The 19,156-nt window shown below is 35.4% G+C and overlaps 2 protein-coding genes across 5 annotated transcripts in view; one reads left to right on the forward strand and one right to left on the reverse strand.

Annotated features, from left to right (window-relative positions):
* The window catches only part of LOC138315559 (protein broad-minded-like), a 34,190-nt gene extending 32,751 nt beyond the window's left edge, over positions 1–1,439 (reverse strand). For 3 of the 4 annotated variants that reach the window (XM_069256669.1, XM_069256668.1, XM_069256666.1), the window contains exon 1: positions 1,332–1,439. The gene's annotated coding sequence lies outside the window, so the exon portion shown is untranslated. Of the gene's footprint in view, positions 1–1,327 lie in introns of all 4 variants that reach the window. The other variant, XM_069256667.1, reaches the window with a different exon arrangement.
* Positions 1,440–1,501: 62 nt separating this feature from the next.
* LOC138315561 (protein NipSnap homolog 3A-like) lies at positions 1,502–18,516 on the forward strand. The gene is made up of 6 exons (XM_069256671.1): positions 1,502–1,660; positions 4,851–5,085; positions 7,901–8,059; positions 9,441–9,554; positions 10,310–10,378; positions 15,200–18,516. Exons 1-6 carry the CDS (start codon positions 1,601–1,603, stop codon positions 15,262–15,264), a joined length of 702 nt encoding a protein of 233 aa, XP_069112772.1. The 5' UTR covers positions 1,502–1,600; the 3' UTR covers positions 15,265–18,516.
* The last annotated feature ends 640 nt before the right edge of the window (positions 18,517–19,156 follow it).

A 19,156-nucleotide genomic window follows, 5' to 3' on the forward strand; every position in this document is an offset into this window, starting at 1 on the left:
TGCTGACTGGTATTTGTAGGCCTCTGCTGTTGTTACACACTTGGTTCTCAATGATGTTGCTTGTGACACAGTCGCTGAATGTTTTTGTTTTTATTTGTCGTTTTGGTCTTTTTTTTGTTACAAAGTCTTGTGGCGGTAGTGCTGGCACCAACCCCTCAACTACTTTAAATAGCAGTATTAGACGGAGGCTGTCTCGACGTTCTTCTAAAGACTCCATCTGAAGTTCTTCTCTCATTTTTGTGATGGTACCTGGCTCTCTGTTCTTGTAATTTTTTTTTATGAATTGTATACCTCTGTTTTGTATACATTCCAGTCTGTCTATGTCACCTTGTTGATATGGATTCCAGATTGTTGCTCCACATTCTAGGATGGATCTAACCAAGGTGATTAGGCTGTTTTTCTGCAAAGTTCTGGAACATTTCTTAGATTTCTTCTCAGAAAGCCGAGTGTTGTGTTGGCTTTCCTGCAGACTCCTTTGATGTGTAGGCTCCATTTCAGGTCGTTAGATATCTGGAGTCCTAAGTATGGATTATCCTTTACCTCCTGTAGTATGTGATTGTTTATCTCATAAAATCTTTGGGAGCGCTTGTTTATGCTCAGGATGTAACATTTTTTGGCGTTGAATCTCATGCCCCAGTTATTTGCCCATGTTTCGAGGTTGTTGAGGTCTGCTTGAAGTTTTAGGTGGTCGTTCTCCGTTTTGATGGTTCTATATAGTAGGCAGTCATCGGCAAATAAACGTACAGATGATTTTACGCTGTCTGGCAGATCATTAATATGGCAAGAACATAATCGGGCCTAGAACAGTACCTTGAGGAACTCCTGAGTCAACTGGTGTTTCCTCTGAGCTTACTCCTTCTACGATGGTTTTCATTTTTCTGATGGTTAGGAAGTTTTTTAGCCATAGATGGATGTTACCCTGGATGCCGTACTGGTGTAGTTTGTATAATAATTTGTCGTGGGGCACAGTGTCGAATGCTTTCGAGAAATCTAGTATTGCCACATCTACTTGATTTCCTTTGTCGAAGACTTTCAGAAAGTCATTTAGTGTGGTAATTTGTTGTCGATATGATTCCGTTTTTTTTTTGCATATGTTACTTTTGTATACAAATCGGTACAAATACCTAAACTGCTTCATCTATGCCTACTGAAATGAAAATAAAGGGAAATTGTTGGGTGCGAAACGTCCCATTAAAACGGTGCTAGTTGTTACACATTTGAAAAACTTAAAGTTGAGATATTCAGGGATATATATAGACTGATTTACCAACGAATCAAAGAAAATAAAACCCTATTCTTCTTAAACTGAATAAACAGTGATAAATACCTACTAAAATCATCCAAATCATCACTTGTTTACAATCGCCACCATTTTTGTTCGTGTCTCTTGCTAGCCACGTTAGAACCTTTTTGATTGGTCGAGATAGTGCACCTTGCTATTTGAGCGCCAATCACAACAGTTGTATTAAAAGTTATCTTGGTCTGGCAACCAGTGACCTATGACCTAACAGAGCTGCTGATAAAACTTTCTGTATGGCCACAGAGGTTTCTGTTGTTTGTACCGTTGTAGACCCGTGAAACGTGAACAAATTTACGCGGCATGGCTTTGCATTCTCGAGCTCTTCTCGGCGGTATTTACAGATCCGTTAAGAATTTACAGGTGAGATGAGTGTATTTTAAAAACTTATCAAAAATAATTAATAAGCTACTGTAATGCTAAAAAAGTGTTATAAAAAGTAAAAACGCGTTATTCATGTACACGGCCTGTGCATGTAGTGGCACAGATTATTAGTCTATCCTCTAAATGTATGTGCATTCGAATTGTTTGATCAGAAATTAAAGTTGTAAAATAATAACTTTGCTTTACAAGTGAATGAAAACCATAGTATATAACTGATAGGTCATGCATAAACATCGCTGAGTGTCAAGTTACAGCACTGACCTGATTCACTTGACTACATATAACCAGGGTCATGTACACTTTATAGGGCTGCTAGTTGTTACATTGCATTGGAACCAATTGAAGTGATTAAATAAATTAATCAAACTCATTAATTATAACCCTGCAAAAATTATGTGTTACATGCATGATTACATCCCACATAATTAAGTGTAATAAATAATGTCACATTGCTAAAATTCATATAAGTTACAGTAAGCCTTGGATGAAAAAAAATTGTTTTTAATTAAGTCTTCACTTTTGTTTCAATGAAATCTGAGCCTGACCAAATTAACAAAGTAATTGACACCAGACCTACATGTAGTTAGCAAAGTGTTTACACCTGACATAATTAACAAAGTGATTACAACTTGTTGACACAAAGTTATAACATCTGACCTAGAACTTTAAAAAGTGATGACATCTGATCTAGTTAAGAGATGATGACACATGACCTAGTTAACAAAGGGATGACACCTGATCTAGTTAACAAAGTCATGACACCTGACCTTGTTAACAAAGTGATGACATCTGACCTAGTTATCAAAGTGATGGCACCTGACCTAGTTAACTAAGAGATGGCACCTGGCAACTCTTGATCTAGTTAACAGTGATGACACCTGACCTGATTATCAGGTGATGACATTTGACCTAGTTAACTAAGAGATGGCACCTGACAACTCTTGACCTAGTTAACAGTGATGACACCTGACCTGATTATCAGGTGATGACATCTGACCTAGTTAAAAAGTAATGACACCTGGCCTAGTTAACAAATTGATTACACCTTATTGACACAGTTTTTACATCTGACCTAGTTAACAAAGTGATGACATATGATCTAGTTAATAAAGTGATGGCATCTGACCTAGTTACACTTTGTAGGTCTACTAGTTGTTACATCAGGATTATTAATTTAATCAGGTGATTAAGTAAATTAATCAAACTCATTAATTATAAGCCTAGTTAACAAAGTGCTGACATCTGACCTAGTTAACAAAATGATGGCACCTGATCATGACCTAGTTAACAAAGTAATGACATCTGACCTATATAGCTAGTTAAGAAAGTGATGACACCTGGGCTAGTTAACAAAGTAATGACATCTGACCTAGTTAACAAAGTGAAAACACCTGACCTAGTTAACAAAGTGATGGCACCTGATCTAGCAAACAAAGTGATGGCACCTGACCTAGTTAACAAATTGATTACACTGACCTAGTTAACCAAGTGATAACACCTAGCCTAGTTAACCAAGTGATAACATAACACTTAACCTAGTTAACCAAGTGATAACACCTAGCTTAGCTAGCCTAGTTAACCATGTGATAACATAACACCAAGCCTAGTTAACCAAGTGATAACACATAGTCTAGTTAACCAAGTGATAACACCTAGCCTAGTTAACCAAGTGATAATATAACACCAAGCCTAGTTAACCAAGTGATAACACATAGCCTAGTTAACCAAGTGATAACACATTGCCTAGTTAACCAAGTGATAACACATAGCCTAGTTAACCAAGTGATAACATAACACCTAGCCTAGTTAACCCAGTGATAACACCTAGCCTAGTTAACCAAGTGATAACACCTAGCTTAGTTAACCAAGTGATAACATAACACCAAGCCTAGTTGACCAAGTGATAACACCTAGCTTAGCTAGCCTAGTTAACCAAGTGATTACATAACACCAAGCCTAGTTAACCAAGTGATAACACATATCATAGTTGACCAAGTGAGAACATATCACCTAGCCTAGTTAACCAAGTGATAACACCTAGCCTAGTTAACCAAGTGATAACACATAGCCTAGTTAACCAAGTGATAACACCTAGCCTAGTTAACCAAGTGATAAATCATAGCCTAGTTAACCAAGTGATAACACATAGCCTAGTTAACCAAGTGATAACGCCTAGCCTAGTTAACCAAGTGATAATATAACACCAAGCCTAGTTAACCAAGTGATAACACATAGCCTAGTTAACCAAGTGATAACACATTGCCTAGTTAACCAAGTGATAACACATAGCCTAGTTAACCAAGTGATAACATAACACCTAGCCTAGTTAACCAAGTGATAACACCTAGCCTAGTTAACCAAGTGATAACACCTAGCTTAGTTAACCAAGTGATAACATAACACCAAGCCTAAACTGTTGACCAAGTGATAACACCTAGCTTAGCTAGCCTAGTTAACCAAGTGATTACATAACACCAAGCCTAGTTAACCAAGTGATAACACATAGCATAGTTAACCAAGTGAGAACATATCACCTAGCCTAGTTAACCAAGTGATAACACCTAGCCTAGTTAACCAAGTGATAACACATAGCCTAGTTAACCAAGTGATAACACCTAGCCTAGTTAACCAAGTGATAAATCATAGCCTAGTTAACCAAGTGATAACACATAGCCTAGTTAACCAAGTGATAACACCTAGCTTAGTTAACTAAGTGATAACACATAGCCTAGTTAACCAAGTGATAACACCTATATCTTTTCACGATAATAAAGAAGTCAAGAGTTCTGACTTCTGATATTTGGGATGTGACATGCTGTGATATGATATACAATTCAAGTATATTGTATCAGACTGTGACAATCCCTAAATTCAATAAAGGTCTCAGGAGTCAAAAAAGCTAACCTAACCACATGAAATTACTTCTCTATAGAATACTGACATTTGACCTGTAACATACTTGATGAAGTATTACCAAGTTTGTTCAAATCAATTCACCTATCAAGGACACAAAAAATAACATGACTAATATCTACTGATGTGATGAATGAACTTGACATTTATTGAGGGTCACTTTTGTGTTGGTTCAATTACAACTGAAGGACGACTGATCTGAAGTTATAGGTACTCGGATTCATTTAAATACTAACTGTGTTTCTTTTCTCCAAAGACCCCATTAGGTGGCCTCCTACCAGGAAAGCTAAACAGACGAGATCTCAGCACCAGCAATGGACTTGGAAAACTTTATGAACTGCGCATTTATCAAATTTGGCCAAAGGAAATGAAACCTTTCATCGAGCTGAGCAAAGAATGGATACATCTGCGAACTGCTCATTCACCGCTGATTGGTTACTGGGTCAGTGAAATCGGTGGTATTAATGATGTTGTCCATATATGGGAATATGGTAAGTTAAATAGCCCATCTTGCAATTATTTATACATATTGATTAAATATGAGCTATTAGTAATTTCAAATGTCTATTTGAAAAACATCTATTGATGTTGTAAATGGTTCTTCTTAACTATGCATTTCTACACATTTCCTTGTAGGTGTTAGATAAATCTCAATATCTCCCTTATTTGTTGAAATGTCGGAATACTGTTTACATGCTGTGAAACTACAGAAAATAAGTGACATTTTTTGTACTAAGAAAAAATTCTATTGGCAATGTCTTTCTTCTCTTTCAGTGAGTTGAAAAATCATGCCAACTTAATTCCGAGCATTTTTAAATTTTTAACATAGTGTGTCAGTCGGCTTAATCGCTGGAGCAGAGAAACACATCAAGCATCTGTAATATCTTTTCAACAGAAATTTAAGCTGTGGTTTTATGGAATTCCATCTAAACCTTCTCCCTTTTCTGGATTTATTAAAGTGAATTCTTTTATGGGTTATGGCTATATAGTGGTTGTGAAAGAAATGATGAGATTTCTTTAGGAATGAAGTGACGAAAATTGCATAAGTGTACAAATACATCACGACAAGTACCTAGGATTTATCTGTAATAAAAAATGGTTATTGTTGCTTGGAATTCTGGATTTGTTTGTCGCTTTCATATTACTATTGTTCCATCTCTCACTGGATTCAATGAATGTGAATTCCCTAAAGGAGTATGGATATAATGTTGAATATGTGCTTAGTAATGTTCACCGGTACCAGTTGTTAAATTCACCTTTAACTGTGGAATACTTACCTTTTCCTTAGCTATAAAGCTATATTGACAGTGTATTGTACACATGCATTAACAAATTTAACCCTATGGAACTTTGAAAAGTGTACATACATATGTAGCCAAAGGGGCAGATCGCCTTGAAAATTTGACAATCTTTTGTCCACACTGTTAGAATTACTTCTTTGCCCTATATTTACTACTTTAAGTAATTCGTATCCTACAGACATATATGTCTATAAGGATCCAGTTTTATATGGAAAATAACTGTTGATATTACTTCCTTGACCCACATACATATGTATATATATACTTTATGTTCCTGTTTCAGTTGTACAGGTAAAATGCATTATTTTTTCCATATAAGTCCCTGACTGTTACAAACTTTTGCTAAGTCAACATTTCTTCTGTTGATGGTATTGATATTTTTGTGCGGAAGTATAAGGAAAAGGTGACACTAGGTAAATTGATAAATTAGTTGCCTAGTAACAGGCCTCAAAGTTGAGAGAAATTTACTCGCATATGCGAGTAAATTTTCCCAAAGGCGAGTTAAAATTAACGATATATCGCCAAACGGCGAGTAAAAAATTCCTTAATATTTCCGGATTTATTTTGTGTTCGGTTCTTTTAGTAGTAACACATATCTAATCTGTGTCAGAAAAGCGCTTAAAAGCATAATCACTGTCTGCTGTAAAGCGTCTTGATGACCCTACCTCGTGTATCAGTAACAATATGGCGGCAAAAAGGCCGGGGCAAATCCCCCCGTCTTGTTTTGGCTTTAAAAAGTCAAAATAAACAGAGAACAATGGAAGATTTGACTCTGGATTCATGTGAAAAAAATGGACTGAAGCCAATACATCGACAGGAAGCAAACGCTTTGACATGGCTGAACAAATGTTGTGATTAAGACATGACAAAGGTATGATGTTTTGAAAGATGTGTGAATAGATTATTAATTGATCAATGGCCGGCAAAACAGACTTTGTGTCCAACTACTGATTGTTACGAAAGAGACAGACCCTTGTGTGACACAGAAAGACAGTAAGACATTCATGAAAATGTTATCGCTTCAAGTTCAAGCGAAAGTACAGTCGGACACAACTTTCAGACAACGCAAACATTGTGCTGCAAAAACATTGCAAGATATGCACATAAAGTTCGTCAATGCATACATGTATAGAATCGCCAAGCCAGAACTAAATTCCAAGCCGCTGGTAGACATATGCAACGAAAAACGGACTATTGGAAGCGTTTACATAACTGCCTGAGGTATTAGGCCCAATTTATTCAATTTAAAATCAAATATGAGAAACCCTAATCAGTGCGATATGAGTTAGTAACTGAATAAATTCGAGATATATTGATAACTACTATACATTTATATATAAATTACTTATATTACCGTATATAGAAATGTAAACAGATTGAAAAATGGTTTAAAACAAAAAGGAATCTGAAGTACAAAGGCTGTTTAGTGGGACATTGCAGTTGTTGAATAAAAAGAGTTTAAACCAACACAAAATTATATTTTTCATGTTTTTAATACTTGTACATGTGTATCTGCTTGCTCAATAGTGTAAGGTGTCTCAATAAAGCTCTTAACACATCAAATCAATATATGAAACTTATAAAGTTCTCTTGACAACATTCGGCGAGTAAAATTTAGAGGTCACTCGCCACTTGGCCAGTCATTCCCAAGTGCTACTTTGAGGCCTGTTGGTAACTAACAAAGTAATGCAATACACACACATATGAAGAGTACTACATTGCAATTTTGATTATATCCAATGGCATATGTAAACCTATTTATATGAACATCTTGATTTCGAAACACATACACTTTCAGATTTCTACATATTATGAAGAAATATATATATTATAAATAAATAAATATGTAGCCAAATTTTGGTTTGTTAAATTTTGGCACTGTCATTCCAAACGCCAAATAAGCCAAAAAATGACCACATCCAAAATATCTCAATTTACGGTATGTTATTTAGAAAAGAGAACTGAGCAACAAGTATAGCCTTATTTGATTGTTTATCATTCTCAGATGATTTGAACCAGCGGGCAAATGTACGACAAGCCTTGGCTGGTGACTCTCATTGGATCAGCAGTTACTTCAGCAAGATATTACCAATGATGTCTCGCCAGGAAAATATGTTACTTCACACAGTTGGTGATAGCAACCTGGTCCAGCCTGACCTCAGAGGTAACAAATGTCCTACAGGTGTAGTGCCATACTAATAAGTACATGTAAAGTTTATAGGGTTGGTCCCAACAACAAGGGGAAATAGTTTTGATTGTTGACTGATATGGCATGAAACAACTGTTTTGTTATCTGAACCACAATCTTAAACTTATCACAGTTTCTGGTGAGAATGACTTTCATTGAAAGAATACTTGGGTCCCACGTGCTGGTGTTTAAAACATCAACAATTGATTATGACGTCAACAATTTAGCGCATGAAAAAGTTCCATGCTGGTGAACAGTCAGACTATTGACTGGTAAAGACTCTCTGAGAATTTTTATTTTTGTAACAATTTTCAAGCAATTTCATGTAAGAATAGTTGAAATTACTTTATTTACGTTTATATAGAGAGTCAGGTAACAATAGTTACTATATCCTACTGATATCATACCTGCAGCAACCTGATCCAGTTTGGCATTAGAATAAAATTCTACTTAAATAATATCTTAACCTTTTTCACCTATATCTAAATAGTTGTATCGCCAATTTTGTAGTTCTTGAGAAGCTAAGAAATATATTCATACCTGTCTCCTCTGTTGTAAACATTAACAAGTTATTTTTCCACAAATTACTCATGCGACAGACCTTAGATGCAAGTCACTAACTACATGTATCACAGTGAGATCCACACTTCAAATGACCCTAGCCATTCTCTGGACCATTCAAATGACCCTAGCCATTCTCAGGACCATTCAAATGACCCTAGCCATTCTCAGGACCATTGAAATGGCCCTAACTTTTTTCTGGACCATTCAAATGACCCTAGCTATTCTCTGGACCATTCAAATGACCCTAGCCATTCTCTGGACCATTCAAATGACCCTAGCCATTCTCAGGACCATTGAAATGGCCCTAACTTTTTTCTGGACCATTCAAATGACCCTAGCTATTCTCTGGACCATTCAAATGACCCTAGCTATTCTTGGGACCATTCAAATGACCCTAGCTATTCTCGGGACCATTCAAATGACTCTAGCAATTCTCTGGACCATTCAAATGACCCTAGCTATTCTCCGAAACATTCAAATGACCCTAGCTATTCTCGAGACCATTCAAATGACCTTAGCTATTCTCAGGACCATTCAAATGACCCTAGCTATTCTCAGGACCATTCAAATGACCCTAGCTATTCTCGAGACCATTCAAATGACCCAAGCTATTCATTGGACCATTCAAATGACCCTAGCTATTTTCAGGACCATTCAAATGACCCTAGCTATTCTAGGGACCGTTCAAATGACCCTAGGTATTCTTTGGACCATTCAAATGACCCTAGCTATTCTCTGGACCATTCACTAAATAACTAGGAACAAATATTCCATACCAAAGCTTTAATTACAGGTGTTTATGAGCTGGACGCTATAAACCAAGGTGCCGGTCAAAAGTTTTCTACTGACAAGGGTGACGCAAAACTGCTTGGTACATTTCAGAGTGTCATGGGGCCAACTAACACAGGTGAGACTGAAACTTTGTTTCTTGCATTCAAAATAGCTTACAAATTCTTGTTTAAAGTAATATCACTTGTATCAACTAAAATCTATGTACAGCACTAGAATGTTATCTACATATATCTTTAAACCAGAATGCATGACCTTAGCTTGCATAAATCTAAATACAAGTGGGTATGAATAAATATATCTGACAAGGATAAATTTGCCTATTGTATGAGGAATTTTTACTATCCTTAGATGAATACAGTCATGGGACATAAGTATTCGTCACTGTTGTTTTTTCTCTATATAGTAATGATATTCTATATATTTTTACCTTTTTTTCTTTGAATTTTCCTGATCACATCTATTGATGGATTTCATCCAAATTTGGCTTACTTATCGAAAATTGTCTACATTCTCAGCTCATAATATTTGCATAATTATCCGTTACCTACTTTTTGAGAAAACAAAACTTTTTCGTTGCCCTTTTGGTAAGAACAAAGAAGAAAATGACGTCACAAAAATTAAATGGTGCACCAAAATAATAATATTTTGAAAACGAAGCATCAGAAAATTTTGAAAATATTATGAGCTGAAATTATAGACAATTCTCTACAAGTATGCCAAATTTGGTGAAAATCTATTAATAAACGAGATCAGGAAAATTCAAATAAAAAAGTAAAATTACATAGAATATATAGTGAAAAAACAACAGTGATGAATACTTATGTCCCAAGACTGTAGTTTACAGTAAATGGCTATATATTGTTATTATAGGGTACCAGTTGTGGTTTCATAACTCAGCTCAGCAAGCTGTAGAAAATCAGATAAATGGACAGAAAGAAGGTAAAGGGAAAATACTTGGAATTTTTGGTATATTGCATAATATACTTCAGATATTTAAAAGAGAATTTTCTCTCAATTATTTTGCATTGTAGTACCGCTACTTAAGTGTTTTAAAGGTGTCCACACATTTATTAGCTCACCTGGTCCGAAAGACAAAGGTGAGCTTATGTGATACCATGGCATCCGGCGTCCGTCTGTTTCCGCCCATCCATCCGTCAACAATCGACTTCTAACTGCTGGTCGGAATTCAAGAGAATTAAACAGGTAGCATTCTTATGAGTTACTAACTATAAATTGTACAAATCATGGGGCTGACCACCCAGGGGCCTGAGGTGCTGGGTCAAAAGGGGTCAATTTGGCTATCTCTGTATATACTTCTTCTCTGAAACTAAGCACGGGATAGCACTTATAATTCAAAGGTAGCAACCTTATGGGTTCCTAACTAAAAATTGTACAAATGATGAGACTGACACCCCAGGGGCCTGAGGTTCGGGGTCAAAAGGGATCAATTTGGCTATTTCCATATAGACTTCTCTGAAACTAAGCATGGGATAGCACTTATAATTCAATGGTAGCATCCTTATAGGGTGGGGATTCAAAATTGTAGAAATGATGGGGCTGACCCCCCGGGAGCCTTAGGGGTGGGGTCAAAAGGGGTTAATTTGGCTATTTCCTTATGAACAAATTCTTTTCTGAAAATAAGCATAGGATAACACTTATGATGTGATAGTAGCATCCTTATAAGGTGGGGATTCAATATTGTTCAAATGATGAAGCTGACCCCAGGGGGCCTGAGGGGCAGTGACAAAAGGGGTCACTTTGGCTATTTCCATATTAGCTTCAATATTGTAGCTCAAAAGACTTTTAGACAGAAAATGGTGTCGTCTTTAGAGCTACAATTGGTGCCTATTAATGTAATGATTATGCAAACCATTATAAAACGTTTGTTTGCATTTTATCGTACTTGTTTGATATCGCTTACCTACTAACTGAACTACATAAAATATAAAATTCTCATCGAAGCATTATATTTTTACATAATACATATGAAGGTCTTTCTAAAGGGAATTTATACGGCAAGTCCACAAATTGTGAATTTGACGTCGTGTGAGCGGTAGGTGGATATTAAGAATGGTAGTTATGATTGTTTTGGACAAAAATAATATGTAAATGCATGTATACACATAAAATTGTTGGAAACCTACAAAAAGTATAGAAAACTGTGCCCGAATGATTTTCGGTGGGGAGGCAGTGCTCCACTACGACACAGAGACCAATTCGTACCCGGCCGAAAGGTATAGTAGGCGGGGTACGTATAATCGTTCTATTTCCATATGAACAACTTCTTCTCAGAAACTAAGCATGAGATAGCACTCATAATGCAATGGTAGCTCCCTTATAGGGTGGCGATTCAAAATTGTACAAATGTTGGAGCAGAAACCCCAGGGGCCTGAGGGGTGGGGTCAGAAGGGGTCTATTTTGCTATTTCCATATAAACGACTTCTTCTCTGCAACTAAGCATGGGAGAGCAATTATAATGCAATGGTAGCATTCTTATAGGGTGGAGATTCAAAATTGTACAAATAATGGGGCTGACCCCCGGGGTCTTAGGCGCGGGATCAAAAGGGTCAATTAGGCTACTATTTTCATATAAATTACTTCCTCTCTGAAACTATGTATTGGATAGCATATTTGTATGGTATCTATAGCATCATTATCACCGTGTCCAACCGTACTTTGGAGATTGCGGTTGAAGTAACGCAGAGTTTGCGGTTATGAGCCGGAAAACGGAGGTAAGTCGGAAGAGAAAATGTCATATTTCTCATCAGGAAGCTTTTTTCAGAAATCTGAAGTGTGCACGGAGAACAGAGATGATATATCCAAAATCGGGAAGCGGTAACCTGTTTCTGTATGGCCCCAGTATTTCAAACACCTACGTACAGTGCATAATTTTTGCCACTTTTCGCCAATTGTCAAGTTCATGATCTCATGCTGCTTTACAAATCGAGTCTAGACCAGTATCAACTGATTATATTATAATTTCGAACCCTTGTAAACAGCCTCTCAAAAGATTTTCTAAATCTAATACCGGATGATTGAGAGATACGATTTTGAAAATGTGTCGGTAAAAGTAACGTCATTATTGCGGTTGACATAAAGTAGTTTTTCGTGGTTGCGGAAAATGTAAAGTAAAAAAGTAACGTCATTGATTGTTGCGGTTGGGATAAAGTAGGTTTTATGAGTGCGGATTGTCAGATGAGTCCTAAATGGACGAAATGATACCATCTGGTGCAGCTTATCCCCCTTTTCGACTTACTGCATCGATTACTAAATTATTTATAATTAGGTGCCAGTCAACTGTGTATCTTTTTTACATCGTTTTTAGCAATGATTCAAGTGTTGTTAATGTATGTTGACGTTGATTCAAATGGTTTTTTTTTCATTTTTATATTTATTTCATTGCAAAGACTATGGCGGATACATCTAAAGTAGGACCGGTACACCATGAAGCATTAAAATCGGTTGATTATTTTTCGAAATATTGCCGAAAACAGATGTTCTGAGTTAAATGGGACAAACAGTAACAAACTTGACACATGTTCATAGGTTATAGATCATTCTGTTTCCCATTTATAAACTCTCCTGTTTCTCTAATTAGGTAGTTTGAGATTCGAGAAGGATTTTTTGTTGTTCTTTGCTGATTGAAAAGAAGCATGGTTGAGAGTTCAATGAAAGTGACCATTCACAACTCAAAAATAAAATCAGGTTGTTGTCTACATGAATAGGAATCAATATTATTGAGAGTTTCACTTCCATTATTAATCCCAAACGACCAATAAGAGATTTATCATTAAGACCGAGTCGGAATCAGAATCAGAAAGCGAATTGAATGTCAGTACTATAGCATATAGTGATCAATGAAGTAGAACTAATACAATACAATGGATTTCGTATTCTGATTCGGATTCGAAGTCTTAATGAGAAATCTCTATAAGAATCATTCAATTATCAATGGTCAATTCAATCTTTATTCATTTTTTATTTACTTTTATTTATTTACTGTGTTATCAATCGCCTGTAGCAGTAGGCGTCTCTTTAGCGGCTACTAGGGCCTACTCTTATTACGAAGACTACAGAGTAACACAATACACATCATGTATTTTTATAACGGGTACGGGTGTGTTTCGTGGGGTGAAAAATGCTTCATGATCTTCATGATAATTTTATATAATTTTCCTGTTTGTTGCTTCACAGTTTTATAATAACAAATGAAGAGTTAAAGCTGACATACCATTCTTACATATACATACCATTGCTAATATTAAAACTGATCAATACGGAACGGAAACTTAATTGATTGTCTTAGTGATAATAACATTAAACGCAAACATCTCCGAAACACTCTGAGGTCATGGAAAATGGCAAATATCATCCGCCCATTATAGCTATTGAATGACCAAAAACCGCAACCCCCATTTTTTACTTTATGCAACCGCAACCTCATCCTTCAAAAATTCAATTCAGTATTTCATGGAAATTTCTTGACACAAACAAATGTCATTCAGTCGGGGTGTTTTTAGAACATCAACACATAAATGGAAAGTGTTTATATAAAACAATATGGCTTAAAACATTATGAAATTTTGATTTGTTTACAAAAAAATTCGATTTCGATTTTTGTTGTTGAGTGTTTGAACTCCACAAAAAACATCGACAATATGCGAAACATGCCTTGAATTCTTCAATGTGTGCTACAATCCCTGAGCGACTCAGTTTTTTTAAATATTCTCTAGAATTTCGTTATTTGACAATTTCGTGGACCTACCCTCTCAATTTTCCATCACCTTCCGGTGATAACCGCAAACTCTGCGTTACTTCAACCGCAATCTCCAAAGTACGGTTGGACACGGTGATTATATGGTTGGGATTCAAAATTAAACAAATCATGGGGTCAATTTTGCTTATTTACCTAATTGTAAGAGTCTTTCTAATAATCATTGAAAAAAACTTGGTGAGCAATACAGGCCCTCTTGGCCTCTTGTTTGAACTCTATATTTGACCTCCTCTTCTGGATCCAATAAAAGAAATATAAACTTTATTTATTTTACATCGATTTAAAAACAAGTTATTTACTGTACAAAATAGTTTCGATGGCCTGGACGTAAGTGCGAGGGGTGTTAAAGTGGGAGGAAACCGGCAAAGTAACAGGCAGGTGGTGTAGTGACCACCCGACCACCTTAAGTTTGAATCTCATGCGATGCATTCCCTAAGTTACTGATCATAGGCTGATTTAAGACTCAGCTCAGAATTACTCATTTCAACTGATCATAGGCTGATTTAAGACTCAGCTCAGAATTACTCATTTTAACTGATCATAGGCTGATTTAAGACTCAGCTCAGAATTACTCATTTTAACTGATCATAGGCTGATTTAAGACTCAGCTCAGAATTACTCATTTTAACTGATCATAGGCTGATTTAAGACTCAGCTCAGAATTACTCATTTTAACTGATCATAGGCTGATTTAAGACTCAGCTCAGAATTACTCATTTTAACTGATCATAGGCTGATTTAAGACTCAGCTCAGAATTACTCATTTTAACACAACTTAGAATTTGCTTAATTCATCAAGTCAGATAGATGTTTATGACAATACAGGTATACACCTAGTCACATACAAGGTTTACTTTGTACACAATCTCCATGCCTCAACGATCCTCCACCATCATGTTTATTCTACTGTCTCACCTCAAATGGGGTAAAGATTCTATTAATCTTGCTGTTGCTTTATAAAAAAGATTTGTTTTTTGCTGATACAGCTGATCAGGGATCTGGAGGACATCGACGGCTGCTGGTACCAACCCCATGGTCACCACTGCAGTAGGATTGGTCGCCTCGCCTTGTACACACACCTGCTATCTATTACTACCAATGGAAAATCTCAAAACATCACTGCAATGGTTTCATTGATTGAACACTAGTATTTATTTAACATATCTGTTTTAGATCTGTAATGAATAGCCAACTACATTACATGCATACTTTTTAATTTGATCTTGCCTGTTATTACCATAATCTGTAAAAATCAACAATTGTTCTAAAAAGTCAGAACCACAGGGACCTGGCACGAATTTTTTACCAACAGTATATACATATACATTATAGTCAAGACAACATTTCGAGTGGACAGGGTAATGTCTACGTAACATATTTTTGGTAAATTTCCTGATTCATCAGATCATAACTTGGTCAATACTTGACCAATTTCGTTCATCGAGCAGGTCAATACTTGACCAATTTCGTTCATCGAGCACTCATTGGAAAGATAAATTATTTCCCTTTAAGGTAACCTGTTCTTTAAAAAAATCGAGGTTTTAAAAAAATTGATCCGTTTTTCTCTACCGTCGAGTTCATACCCTTGATACTATATATACATATACTGTTCGTAAAATATTTGTGCCAGGTCCCTGTGATCAGAACCAACTGTTGTGTACTCTGGATTTTTACCAATTGTTTAAATATATACAATACATGCTTTTATGTATTTTCAGTACGTAATATCAAAACTGTTTAGACTTTTTGTGCATTTAACTTGTGATAACATTTTTGATAGCAGGTTGTTTGCATCAACATTTATTATCATTATTATAACTTGGCTTGTTGCTTGTGCTTTTTACCATAATTCATATATGTATTGCAGACAATATGTTTGATTTCATGTTTTAAAGTTTTACATCCAATAATTATTATACATTTTATACAATATATTATATAGACGATTATTTTACTTATTTCAGTGCCATATTTATATGCAAGGTGCTGGATTGAAGTTTGTAGTTTTTAGAAATCCTTCCTATTCAAGTAAACAGCTAAAGTAACTTTTTAAATATTGCTTGTTACCTTCTCATGTATTATTTGTTAAATTTAGTTTGCTTTTATCAATAGTGAGTATGAAGATTAAAGCTTCAGACTTTTGTTTCTAGTCAATTATACCCTTGCCTTGAACACCTGCCTCTAAAATAATGCATTTTTAGCCCACCATTATCAGATGTATGGCTATTCAAATTGCTTTTGGTCAGTGGTCCGTTGTCCGTCCTTCCGTCTGTTAACAATTCTTGTTACTGCAATTTCTCATTAAGTGCTGACGAGATCATTCTCAAATTTCACATGTAGGTTCCCCTAGTGCCTTTGTTGTGCATATTGCACTTTGGGATCGATCGGTCAACAAGATGGCTGACGGGCCGCCATCTTGAAGTTTCATAGTTTTAAGTTTGAAAAGCAAAGAAAAGAAGTTTTAAGTTTGAAAAGCAGAGAAAAGATCCCTTTCATTTGTCAGACGAAGATCATTCTTTGGTGGGCATCAAAATCGCGATCCTTCTGTATCCCTCTTGTATGTGTAATCCAATACTACAACTGGTATCTACTTTGTTTTTTTAATCATATACAGAGTTCTATCTGCTTCTCATTATAGAGGTATTTTGTTATAGATGATCTTGTAATGTTATTTATGTTCTTTTTGTGAAAACACTTAAAACTATTAACCTATGATTGTTTCTGATTTAATAAACATATACAAATGTATACTGTAAATCAATTTATGGTCCAAAACCTAAATCATATTTAAGATTTAAGTTTAAACCAACATCTAATCTCAAATTCTTATTAATGGTACCATAGATTGAATTTTGCTATTTTTCCCTGTATGAATGCTATCTTATCAAACTATATTAATGTTTTCATTTTTAGTAGGCCCGATATTAAATTCAATTAAAGAGATTTTTTTTCAAAGGTTACATACCACCATATTTGAAGTGTTTATTTCATTGTTATAGGATTTTACACACAAATGTGTTAGCAGGTTTAGATATATGAATTTTCAATCTGGGTTATGTTATTAACTAGTATTGATATGATAGAGATCTATTCTGGTGGATTTTAAGACATCAGACAAGATGTGCTATAACATGATAGTTAAAGTTCATTTCTAGTCATTACTCATTAGTTGCTTCTTTCACAAGGAATATATCATAGTTATAGCAAGTATTAAAGTGATTTGCTGAAAGATTTGTTTATGTTTGAAATTGGTGAATTTTCTAGTCCTGTACAACTTTCCTGGAATGCTAGTTTTAGAAATATTTCTTTGAATACCAGGTATTGTCTGATTTTATCCTAAGTAGATTGATTAATGTTCAATCAAAAGGAACTTAAAGAACTAACACCCATACATGTTTTATATTAAACAACGATTTGTTTCAAGATCTTTTCAATTTAGTGAGCAGAAAGCTCAATATGGGACCATTATACAATTGTAAGAGTCAATCAGTCATTATCTTCGACAATCTGATTAAAACACAGATCCTTATAACCACTCCGTTCAATAGAGGATCTGACAATATCCCATAAAAGGTCAGATCCAGATGACCTTTATACCACGTGTACTTCAGAGAAAATGCAGTTTCTACACATTACAACATCAATTGAAATCGTCTTAACGCCCCAGTATACATATCCAATTAGCTTTGTTGTGCACTTCGGGCGAGATGACTACATACACAAAAATAATTTGAACAGCTTTTCCAAACTCTTTCGTCCCCAGTCAAAATTCTGGCAGTGCCAATTTGATTGGCCATTTCAAAAGGTCATGTTGACGTGACCCCTAATGGGATGTTCTCAGATCCTCTTATCCAACGTAGTGATAATTTAAGGATCTGTATTTTAATCAGGTTGTATCTTTGATTTTGATAGTTGAAGGTAGCTATATTTCTCAGAAAGTACTGAAGGTCTCATTCTCAAATATCATATGTATAGGGTCCACATAGACCCTACATTTTCATAATACATTTCTGGAGCAATTGGTCAACAAGATGGCTGACAGACCGCCATCTTGGATTTTGATAGCTGAAGTTTGAAAAGCAGAGAAAAGATGCCTCTTTCAATTGTTATAAACAGATCATTCTATGGTGGGCCCCAAGATCCCTCTGTCATCTCTTGTTTTAATTATCTTTATACAAGATAACTTTCAAGGTGAAATCATTTACCAGTAATCATGATATATTAAATGAAGTGTGTTAAAGTGTAACCCCTTCAATAAACTTGCCAAAATTAAATAAATGATTCTATTTAGTATACATAAAAAGGTGTTTGTGTTTTAAATTCAAATGAAATGAGTAATGATCAAGATATCACCTTGAAAACATGGAATTTTTGTTTGTTTTGTGAACGTGAATGAAAAGTCAGTCATTTATTTGAACAATTAAACCCTTCTTTCCAATTTGCTACAGACCCTATATCAGGTCTCTTTCTTTTATTGACAAAAAGTTAGTATCTACTATGTATGGTTTGTCATAGGTTGAGACCATTGTTTTGACTGTCAATGACCAACCTCTGATACCCTGTCATTCTCAATAATCCAGGGGTTACTATCATTGCCATTATATCCGCCTATGGAATATGTCATAGCAAAACTGAAAGGAGTTCAGTGGAAAATCACAGGCCTGCTAAGACTTCCTTTGAAGATTACAGAGACAGAGAGAACCTGTTACCACAGTGTAGCATTATATAATTTGTTTGATGTATATCAAAGGACCAAACTATCTGTCTTACCTGTTGTCATACATATTTGAAATGTTAATGGACAAAAGACTAATACATTTAGTCACCATAACCTATGGCCAGGTGACCTAAAAATAACAATGAACTATTTCTATTTGATGTTTAGAATTTCTTTATTCTATAATTTTTGCTCTCGTACCAAATTAACTTAGATAAAAAGGATT

The sequence above is a fragment of the Argopecten irradians genome, chromosome 2, assembly GCF_041381155.1.
Source record: "Argopecten irradians isolate NY chromosome 2, Ai_NY, whole genome shotgun sequence".
In the NCBI taxonomy this organism is placed as follows: Eukaryota; Metazoa; Mollusca; class Bivalvia; order Pectinida; family Pectinidae; genus Argopecten; species Argopecten irradians.